General features: G+C 40.2%; 1 protein-coding gene across 1 annotated transcript; it reads right to left on the bottom strand.

Moving 5' to 3' along the window:
- Window positions 1-580: 580 nt before the first annotated feature.
- Window positions 581-11050, bottom strand: phf6 (PHD finger protein 6). Its single transcript, XM_080415403.1, has 11 exons — window positions 10925-11050; window positions 6493-6633; window positions 5983-6084; window positions 4241-4374; window positions 4106-4152; window positions 3770-3915; window positions 3271-3414; window positions 2947-3051; window positions 2718-2851; window positions 2061-2190; window positions 581-1708 (listed from the first exon to the last, which is right to left on the bottom strand). The coding sequence occupies exons 2-10, from the start codon at window positions 6622-6624 to the stop codon at window positions 2061-2063; spliced, it is 1074 nt and encodes a 357-aa protein (XP_080271529.1). The 5' UTR covers window positions 6625-6633; window positions 10925-11050; the 3' UTR covers window positions 581-1708.
- Between the last annotated feature and the right edge of the window lie 1006 nt (window positions 11051-12056).

The raw sequence follows: 12056 nt of genomic DNA, 5'->3' as shown, positions 1-12056 counted from the left end.
GAGTTATTATCAATAACTCGAATGTTGGTAACCTAAAATCTTCCTTCTACATTGCATCCAAATCTAAAGGGATCATAGACCAAGCAAGTGCATTAGAATTTGCAGCATAGGCTACTGTATATTGGTGCTTCTACTTAAAACAATGGCCTTTTTATTTTTTAAATTAAATATAGTGAATTTGTATCAAGTCCCAAATGATCCAAAATAAAATTATCCAGTTGTACAATATAGTGCATTTGTATCAAATATTACATAAAACCAGTACAGCTGCAGAATATGGAGTAGTTCAGGGCTCTTGATGGAAATCATCCAGGTGTGAAATTCCTCATCGTTTGGATAACATCCTTTAACAAACTGTTTCTCAACGTCAGCTCTGGGGACCACCAGGGGGTCCCTTATAGGTCAGAGATAAAATAATGCTATGAAATGGAGGTCCGTGGCCTAATGCTTATCAAACTGGGGATCCTTCAAATAGGTTGAGATTCACTGTTTTAACAGATCCAGACACCAACTGTATGACTAATACCTCTCAACTTGTTCTGAACAAAGGAAACTTCAAATAATTCACCCACCGCATGAGTAAAATAAAATATTTTCTATTCCCAATTATTCATGGTTACAATTGTAGCGATACAAGGAAACCTTACAACAAAGAAAGTCCATCAACTTCTTCAAAAGAGCTTTGTATTGATGCTATGAAATATACCACTTTCAACTGTGGGACAAATCCAAGTGCATGCTGGCAAAAGAAATATTAAAAACAAATCATAACTGCCTCAAATCCAGTTATTCAAAATCATTCATGTCAAATGTTACATTAACAAAATATAACATATCAAGAAAGAAAGGCTAACGTACAGAGATTTCTTAAGACAGGATTACTGTAATAATCCACCCTCACAACTTCATATAGAGACTAGTAAAAAGTACACGCCTCAGTGAAATGAGTCCTTTAGAGGCTAAACTACAGGAAGTAGATTTCAGAATCGGGCGACTAAAACTGTGGCTTGTGTAAACGGGTGGGGGCACATGGGTGGGGCACGTGGGCGGTGAGCAAAAATCTCAGCACGTGTGATCTTTTATGGCAGTGGATCTCAACCTCAGGGCTCACTTAAAAATCTTTAAAGTGTTCGTGGCACACCCATCTGACCACCCGAAACAAGTGGTGAGATGGCTAGGCTGCATGCATTTTCAGAGCATGTTTGTTTACTTTTAATGATCAAACAAGCAATTGTATTTCACCTTGAATCAATGGAACTAATAGTATACTTTAAGTTCTTATTTATTGATATCACTTTTTAATATTAATGTTATATTATCATTCAAATCTTAGTTTTGCCAATTATATATGTGGGGGCCCTCTTGCAATACCCCCGCGGCCCACAGGTTGAGAACCAGTGTTTTATGGTAATATCACACTTACTGGAGTGAGCTCACAACTGACACTTGGCAAAAGTTCATCCATGGCTTTTTACTGCCCTGCAGCAGTCCCCACTGCAGAACACCACCAGCATGTGAAAATGTCCTCCAGATGTCTCCAGGAGTATGATGTTTGTGTCTGTACTGGAACAAACCCAGAGCTACTGAGGGACGCTTGAGGACCATAACTTGGTGATTAGGCTTACAGTATATTCAGTATAAAAATATCTCCCCGCCATCTTTGAACTCTTCTTTTTGTCCCCCTCCATCTCGCATCTGTCAGTACAATCTGCAAAAAGAAAAGGGGTATTTTCAGCGAGCGACACCATTGTACATTACAACGGCGTATACGTTAAGCATTACTTACACCGATGTCCTTACCACAGCAACCAATGCTGATAAGACTGATGGCGTCTGAATGCACAATTCTAATCTGATCACTTGTATATAACAGTGCAGTTTGGTTCAGTCCTAAAGATCAGATTTGAGAAACACCTTGGATCTGTCTACAGTATGAACAAAGCTTAACACCAGGTAGTGTAAATTAGTTGGTCCCCTGGTCTCACATCGCTTTGGATTTTATCGCTGGTCTTCCTCCTTCTGACTGAAATTCCGTCATTTTAACAGTGGTCACTGGTTACCTAGTTGCCATTGAGCTGTGGTGTGGGTGTTCCTCCGTGGTCGATTGCTGCTCTCTCTCTGCTACGGTTCTCTCGTTCTTCATCTTCCTCATCTCTCTCTTCATTGCCACTGTGGTTCTTACAATACAGCCTGGAAAACATCAACCAAAGGCACTGAACGAGGAGGTCAATTTGAGAAATGTATCAGAGTAGCCCAGCCTGTAGTTCGGGGGGGGGGGGGGGGTTCCCCTCTGGATGAACAGTAGATGTTTGGTTTCCCATGCATGCAGGAGACCCAGGTTAAAATAACGGTGGTTACATATCAGACAAACACCATCACAGCTAATTAAGATAAATAAAGCCACTCTAGGGTTGTGTGATATCGTCTGGTGCAGTCAAAGTTAAGGCAACGCTGAGCTTCACTCAGCAAAGCAGAGAATTCCTTCTAGCGTTCAAGGCCCTTCACAAGCCCTTTCAGTTTTATCTTTACTTTGTTAGTTCCAGGAAGGTAACTGTGACAGGCCACACCTATTAAAAGTGTTTAGACCATAATGTTTTTTTACATAAAACATCACTAAACAGATTATTTTATTATAAAGATGAAACTTGATCCATGGTTCGTTGATCACTTAACCGATTCAATCATTTCAAACTGAGATGTGAGATGGTTGAGCTCACTTGTAGATGCCTCGGGCCATGTTCTCGATATACTTGGCTTTGTCTTGGAGACCACAGTGATAGTGGTAGGTCTTCACACACGCCTTGATCTCACAGCCAATCGTAGCACCCAGTTGAGTGCACAGCGTACATTTCTGGAAAATATTAAAATAAATATTAACACAGCAAACGCAAAAAGACAATAACTTTAAGAATTTGTGAAACGTAGTTAACCATTAAATATTCACACCATTCTTTTGCCCCTCTTGATTTCCTGGATGACAGTCTTGATCTCAAAGTTCCCAAATTCAGCTCGTGAAGTGGTGGTAAGCTGAACAGTCCCCGATGAGAAGAGCTGGAAGACAATCAAAGAGGAGGATCAGTGTCTGCAACTTTATGTAAATAAGACCTTGACCAATGCAACGTGGCAATGACTGACATGACACCTTAATGACTGACACCTTAACCACATGAACCCTAGCGTCCCTATTCTGGGCATGTGCAAACATTCAGTGAAAATCAGTGCCACACCCACGTTGAGAAACACTAGTTTAAATGGTTAATGGCATCTTACCATGCACTTATAATGTGCAGCAACCTTCTTTGCATTATCAGCGTGGAGCATGCCTCTGGTTTCATTCTCCTCCTCGCCCGCATGGCAGAAGCCACAACGCTGCCCGCCGTCTCCAGGACTCACCCTCAGCGGTGACCTGTCCCGCTGCCACGCGCACACACAAATAAAAGATTAAGTTAATCAGAGGCCACATTCACTCTTTGCTGGGCAATACAGTACATGTACACTATATGTGTATCGATTACACCAATGGGTTAGTAATGTATCTGTATGAATGAATATTCATTCTCAGAATGGGTTTTGAAAATATGATATATAGTATACAATTGTAACATGAAGGTACATTGTTAAATTGTGTACATAAAGAAAACAGGATGATATTGAGCCATGTTGAATATCCAATGCCTGGTCTGTAAATTTTGTGCCACTTTTAAAGGCATATTGCTCAGTACTCCAGTCACTATCTTTCAGACTGTTCCTGGATCAGGTGAGGTCTTACATGTGATGAACTCTCCTCCTCTGTGGAGCGGGTTTCTTCTGACTGACCACGAGATCCAACCTTGGTCCTTCCCTTCTCGAACCTGCCGCGCCCCCGGCTCTGTGGTGGCGACGAGTCGCAGTCATTGGCCACAGCTTCGTCTTCATCTGAGAAAACAAACCAATCAACATCAAGCCTTATTTTTTTTACTGCGTGTGTTTCAAGGGCTTTAGTTACGTTTTGAATGAAAAAGAAAACTGCCGTTCCAACCCTTCTGGTCTCTAAACGATCAATTTATAAATTGTGCAATCAAATATTTCAGTCTACAAGAAATATTTGCAAAAGTAATACATTTACCTTCAGTACCATCCTGGGAGGCATCCCGGTGTTTGCGACAATAAACACTGCAAGAATTAACAAATATTAATGTTTGTCTTTGTTTGTTTTAATTACGAATTTGTGGAATAGAACAGAAGCTGTGGTTGGTCTTACAGGTAAGTTCCCTGTGAGGGGTTTTCTTTGACCTGGGCTCCGTCCTTCAGAGCACAGTAGTAGTGATAAGTCCGGCGGCAGGTCTTCACATCACAGCCAATAGTAGCACCAGGACGGTGGCATGACGAGCACATCTGAAGAGGAACAACAACAATTTAGGCGGGGCATATATTGTCACCAACTCATGTCCGCATAGACGTCTGCAAGCCTGTCACATTTTATGACCATGTGTACTTCACGCACCAGCTCAGTGGTTAGAGTGTCCCCTATACCCTATCCAGTGGTGAGCTGTGGATTTTTGAACTATGGGGGCTATATTTTATGACGTCACGTGCACGCGCGCGCGCCCCGCACGTGCACGGGCATGTGCACATAGCCACTCAGCTCAGTGCTAGTTGAAATACTTTATTCAACATGTGATTATTAATGTATTTATATTTCTTATTATTTTGTTGCATTGTTAATTTGTTGTTTTTATTTTTGTTTCAATTAATTAATTATTTTATTTTCCTTTTAGTTTTATATAAAATCCCTTTACATAGATTCACCCACACATAAGTACTTAAAATAATCAGTCAACTTGTCTTTACTTGAATTACTTTTTTTTAAAGACTTACATTGCTTTCAAAAAAGTGGTTTTTAAAACAAGTAAAAAATACAAAAAATACCCTTTTGCTACTCACCAAAACAAAGACGGTTTTATGGAGTTGAAAGCCTACTTTACTAAATGGGAACACTGTGAGCCCCCACCTCACGTCTAAAATACACTTTTTGGCCAGAAAAGAAAATATTTCACCGGAATTAAAACCTGTTTTTGGTTACTCCACAGTGCCCTCTACAGATATGGTCAATGGAATTTTCCTATTGACCAGATTGTTGCTTCCGGTGAAATATTTTCTTTTCTGGCCAAAAAGTGTATTTTAGACGTGAGGTGGGGGCTCAGAGTGTTCCCACTTAGTAGAATAGGCTTTCAACTCCATTAAACCGTCTTTGTTTTGGTGAGTACCAAAAGTGTATTTTTTTTTTTACTACAGACGAGAGGCTGCGCTACCGCGGTGCGAGGGGAAAGAATGGAAAGTACCATAACGTTAAGGAGAACTCCTTCTAACGCTATGGACCAGAGCTAGACAGGGATAACTAGCTCTTGTGTCCTCTGATAAGCGATTAACCCTTTCACACTCCATGGCCAGGTTGAGGCCATTGTTTAAGGTGTTAAAGACGGCTCGCCGCTGACGGTGCGTTGTTGTGTTAATGATTGACGGCTCGCGGGCGGCTGACGGTGTGTGCTCGCGCGTGCATGTGGAGCTGCTCGTGCATGTGGAGCACGCGTGAGCCCCCAGCCCCATAGTGTCAGAACTAAGGGGTTGCCGACCCCCCCTAGCACCCCATTCAGCTCACCCCTGACCCTATCTCTATTCATCAATAGACCTCTTTCACATGACATCAAAAGTCATGAGAGTGTTGGGTCTTGTTCATTTTGTTAATTTATATACTTATGTACTCGTTTGATTTGTATAAAGCCAGATGGTTGATGGCGTCAAGTCATTTCACTTTTCTAAATATTCGGGAAGAAAACCTGTTTTCATTTAACTTTGCTTTATTACCTCTGTTAGCTGAGGCCATGTTAATCTGTTTACATAAACATGGCTTGTCTCTTTGACCTCCAACATAGAATCTGAGAGGCATGTCCGTGTTTTGATGAAATAGTGCAAGGGGTCATCATGTGACTAACAGACACTCACCAGTTTATTTCCTCGTTTTATCTCCTTCCTCACATCTTCAACTGAAAATCCTCCAATATTGTCTCGTTCTGAGTGAGATGTTACCAGAGCAGAAGAGAACAGCTGCAGGGAAAACAATCACAAACACACCAGATGGCTAAAAGGTTTATTGAAATATAAAGTTGTCCAATGGATTATGACACTGTTGATGATGCCACATGCTATTGTTCCAAGGTAACAGAGTTCAGTCCATCTGAAAATCCATTTGTATATTATTTTTTTCTTCATTTCTACTAACGACTTTGATGCATCATTACTGGGCGAATTAAATCCTCTTTGTTGAGTTTGTCGAGAGCTGAGCCTGAAAACTCCCAAATTGAAGCAAATGAAAGCCAAAAGAGAGAGACACAGAGTGTGTGTGTGTGTGTGTGTGTGTGTGTGTGTGTCTTGCTAGTTCAGACATGAGTTCGGTGTGATTAAATTGTAAATATGGTCAATGAATATGGTGTCTAATGTCTGTCTTGTACTCACCATACACTTGTGGTGCGCTGCCACCTTGTGGCTGTCTGCCACCATCAGTTGTCCACAGTCCTTGTCCCGGTTGGTTCGGCAGAAGGCACATTTTAGCAGGCGAGAGGCTGCTCCTTTTTTCTGCCCCGACATGACCAGCGTCTGTGACAGGAAACAAACAACATGACCTTGTGATGAGCAGCTTCCTGCTGGTCCAGTAACCTTATTCACCCAGCAGAGAGCCTTGGGGCAGAGGTAGCCTAAAGGTTAGAGGAGAGCACGTGTCCCTGGTTCGATCTCCCGGACAGGCAGGAAAATTCTGTGCATGGAAGTGAATGAGCAACACTTACTATTTAGGTGCCCTCTTGAACAAGGTATTAATTAAACCCTCCACTGCTCCAGTTTGTACTGGGATGTAACAGTGTAGGACTGTGGTTGTACTGGGATGTAATATTGTGGTAGGTAGTACTGGGATGTAACATAACAATAATAATAAGATCCCCACTATTTTGGGGTATTATTGTTACTGTACATTTGCTTATTATGTGAAATTTGTCTTCTGCATTTACCCATCCTAATAACTTGGAGCAGTGAGCTCTATTAGTACAGTAACCTCGTGTCACCAGACCGGAAGAAAGCCTAGTATTCGTTCCAAACTGGCCCGTGTAATCCGGTCTAGAAAACCACGTCTACTGAAAAAATATATTAAAATAATACGGTGGTTCCGGTTGCTGGTTCTGGTTTTTCGGCGCCACTTTGTTTTGGTTCCCCCTGTTAGTTTCCCCAATCCCATTTAAATGCTAAATCGAGTAGAACTACTAGTTTAGTCTCGCCAGTCGCTACGAGTTGGAATAAAAAATGGATCCAAACGAACTATTCCTATAAGCTAAACCACGCCGCATCAAGGGTTTTATTGGGTAGGCCGTAAAATTATGATGCCCTTGATCATGGGGAATACTTTTTTTGGTATATCTATCCCCGGCTAATTAGTACAGCATTCGGGGAGCAGAGGTAAGTGTCAGTGGTGGACACTTGGACACACAGACAAGGGCCGGTGCGCAAACCGGGGACCTTCCGTTTCCCAGACAGCCTCTCTACCCACTCAGCTATGGATGGCTACCCCTATCAGTGTAGGATTGTGGTTGTACTAACACTCAGATTCGCAAGAATGTAAAGTGCTTTATAAATTAAAAAAACACATTATTATTATTATTATTATTATTATTATTATGTGCTGGGATGTAACTGGGTGTCATTGGAAAAGAGAAGGAAATCTCAAAGTGTTAGGAGTTTATGAGTTCAAAGTATACTATACTATAAACTATATTGGAGCTCCCCGGTGGAAATATTATATAAGCGAAAGCATCACGTTTCAGGAAATGGAAAAAAGAAGCTGTGTTGTAATGGATCCAATGTAGTTATTATTTAGTCACACACACACACACACTCTTGTTAATTATTTTCATTGGTTAAATATGTATAAAACCCACAGACAGACTAATATATATATTTTTTTAATCAAAACTTTCAAAGAGCTGGGCTATTTTTGTTACTTTTGAGCGAACTTGAGCATTAATTTATGAAAAAACATTAAAAGATGATTAAATTGAAATATGGAGATACAAGGTTTCTGCCCAGCAGCAGCTATATAAGATCTTCATTTCAGAGTTTGTGAGCAATTACCCCACGGTATACTTGTTTTAGGTCATCTAATCATTTCTTCGCTTTATTGAAAAAGGAAATCATTCTGTTCCTTTATTGTCATCAATTTGATCAGTGTACTGTAGGTAAGATCAAATAATACAGCATAAAAAGTATGAAATAATTCTATATAAAATAACAAGGCCTAGTTACAAAACATGGTGTCCTAAAGACAAAGTGGTACATGCAGCTGTGAGAGTCTACATAATGTTGTTGTTTTGTCCTACAGGTCACCCAATAAATGAATAGAATAAAAATATACTAAAATCCATGAAACAATTTGAAATGGTCACCAAAGTCCCTCTTATGGTGTTTGAGTGGCATCACTACACAACACAACAGAACACCACACCGACCACAACACAACACAACCTGGCTACCTGTACAGGGGTCTATTTCACGAAAGCAGAATTAATTAATCCTGGATTTAAGCCAAATCCAGGTTTGACAAAGTCTGCTCCGTACAGCATGGTTTATTCCGTTCCAGCCATTTTTTATAATCTAAAAAAATCTGTAATATATTATCAAACATCTAACAACAATATGATCTATAGTGTTAACAGAGTGACAATGACATATCACATGAGTCATTGTGAAACAATTATGATTCATGGTCACACACTATTTCAGTAACATAATTAAATTGATTATATCTTATTGTACATTTTATTTGAATGCAGAGTCATTCAAATGAGTCCATATACAAACATAGGTGTTGAATTAACTGTAGAAAAAAGTCATTGGTTTACGATTGGAGTCATTGGAGTAACAGCTATTTCACAAAACTTGAAGAACAAGGCACTGGATTAATAAAGCTCGACTGTTAAGGTCCTTACACACCGGGGCGATTTTTTCGTGCGAATAATACGCTTTTTTTAAAAACCTTATAAAGTCAATGCAAGCGTACATGGCGCGGAAAAGCGAAGCGAAAAAGCGTCTTTTAATTATTCGGAACGAGTCCGAATTTTTGCGGGAGGTTGCTGCAAGGAGAGAATGCATGTAGGTTTATGGCAAGTCTAGATTGGGGTTACATGCATTAAAACAGTGGTTCTCAACCTGCGGGTCAGTACCCCCCGGGGGGGGGGGGGGGGGGGCCCCACATGTTTTTGGGGGGGTCCCCAAATGACAGTGAAGTGGCAATTTAAGGACTTTTAAGACCTTCAAGAAAAGACAAGAAAAAAGACCATTACTGCATCAAAAGTAATCAACAAACTATACTATAAAAACTGGTCAAACATTGGCCAAATTGTCAAGCTCACATCGTGTTGTGAGGCGATGCGAGCTTGTAGATCTGCTATTTAAAAAAAAAAAATCTGTGGAACCAAGTCAAACGAAATGTAAAGCCTCAACTCCTACATTCCAAGTGCTTATCAGGGTGGGGGGGTCGGTCCACAGTTCAAATATGATTATTTTGGGGGGTCCTAATTCAAATAAGACTATTTTGGGGGGTCACAGCCTGAAAAGGAAAAAGGAAAAAGAAGAACCACTGCATTAAAATATGCACAAACTAAAAATGGAAATGAAATCTCTCAAATATACCACGAATGTGAAATCAAATCATCCACAAAGGATAAGGGTGTTTTTTAATCCTAGCAGAACAACAGCATTGAGCTGTGATGATGTGACGCCTACAATTCATTGTGTGTCATTATTATTACATGGTGGCAGCAGTCTCATCCAGTGTTGCCATGTCCGTTTATTATAAGCGACTTTGGGCTTGTTTTTCTGTAAAGTTGCTTGTAAATATTGGCAAGTTGCGGGTTGCGTTTTTTTTTGTGCTCATTTCTAAAGTGTAGTTGCTTATTTGGACTTGTTTAAAAAATCTATACATACATTATTCAAACCAGTGGTTCTCAAATATTATTATTATTATATATGTCAAGGACCCCCAAATTAATCAATGTATTTGTCCCTTAACCGGACCCCCATCTGAAAATGTTTCGTGCCAGGGACCCCCATACAAGATCTGTGTTAAGATGTTTCAAAAAAAGATATATATTTTTAAATGTCGGTTTCTTTTTTTTTTTAATAGCAGATCTACAAGCTCACTAACGTGTCGCATCGCGACGAGTTTTGAGCTAGTCATTTTCAAATAGCCAATGTATAGGGTTGCTCATGTGGCCTATATATTCGCTTCTTTTGGGCTTGTTTTCATAGACCTAGTTGCTTATTTCCCTCGCAAAACCTGGCAACACTGGACACAAGCAACGCAGCTCTAACGGCTCAAACACATTTATCACCATAAACACAAACAAGAGTTTATATTTCAACATATTCCCGACCAGCCAAAATGTCCCCTATAAACGCCATCGTGCAAATAAATGACGACCACGTGTCTCACAACATTTTAGAACCACTACAAAAGAAAAGGCACAAACTACATGTGTTCTTATGAAAAGTTTTTGAATTAAAGGGGGTGTGTGTGCAGTTTCACCAATAATCACTAGCTACTATTTGGCACTTCATGTGCGCATCAAACATCTAAAAGCTCAATATGTGAAGGCCTTTATTCACAGTGCTCGGGCAATAAAAGGCCAAACACGATAAAGTATGGTCCTATGAAAGCGGTACATAGATTAATAATGCACATTAAATAGGATTATTTCCCTTTAAATTGTAGTAAATGACAATGACAAACCCATACATTTACATTCATACGTGATGCATGGAGGCAATATGGCCTTAAAACAATAGGCCCTACAACACACTAGCTATGTTCTCCAATAGCAGTCACATTATTTGAACACCTTACCTGGTAAATATGGTGTATTAATAGGCCAGGGTTTGTGATGTGGAGGTAAAAAGTGTTGCTGTGGATTCAGTGACTTTTCTTTTCCGATCCTTTCTAAGAACTGATCGCTGTTGTGTTCCGTTTCTGACGCTGTCACAGGAACCACCACTAAGACACATACAACTTCCGGTTATTGACTTCAAAGTAAGACCCCAGCATGACAAATTATGTGTCGCTTCTTCTTTCTTTTTACCCGTTTCATTTTTTATTTTATTTTTTAAACAAAATATCAATATCAATAATAATAATAATAAATAGACCTAAATAAATAAACAGTATGTATGCAAACACAAATAGAAGTAGTTTGTATAATAGTTTCCATTAATAAAGTCTATAAAAGCTGACAAAAAACAGGCATACAACTGCTAAAGTAAAAGTGATGAATTGAATACATAGGACCACAATGGAAACAAGGCCAATAGGGCTTGTTGTGTTATCCTTTTAGCATCATTGTATAATGTACCACTGTACTATTTGCAAACTGTTAATGAAGTATTCAATCAATCAAATGTGCTGTTTATTATATATGTTCAATAATGTCTGTTTTGTGCTTCTTTTTTGACACCTCAATTTTCTGTGGCCTCAAATTTGCTACTGGCCCAGAAATGTTTTAATGGTCAAATGTCATGCACCATAATCATAGGCGGATTATGAGGCCCCTGGACACAGACATGTAAAAGGCCCCCCCACCCCACCCCACCGACAGGAACACTGACTTGCAGATGGCACCACTATAACTATTTTCACCTGGAACAGGATCTACAGCACACATGCATACTAGTCTACACACACAACGCCACACTCACCTGCATCTCAACAGGATTCGCAGTGCACATGCCCACAATAATTGACATGAATTACATAAAAGCCCTTTGACAAGAAATGCAAAGTTGGGGTGGGGTTGGTGAAAGGGCCTCTGTGTGGAGTTTGTATGTTCTCCCAGTGTCCCCTAGGGTAGGTACTCTCACAAAAACATGCAGTAATCCTGGTCTCTATACTGCCTCCCCCTGGTCAGCCGGGGCGCCTGATGGAGGGGAAAGGAACTGGTTGGAATAACGTGTTCCTTCCACGCGTTACGTCTAACCAGTGAACC

This window comes from Gymnoscopelus braueri (assembly GCF_963280865.1).
Source record: "Gymnoscopelus braueri genome assembly, chromosome: 20".
Classification (NCBI taxonomy): Eukaryota; Metazoa; Chordata; class Actinopteri; order Myctophiformes; family Myctophidae; genus Gymnoscopelus; species Gymnoscopelus braueri.
The sequence above is the reverse complement of the archived record's forward strand: the minus strand, read 5'-3'. Positions and strand labels throughout refer to the sequence as shown.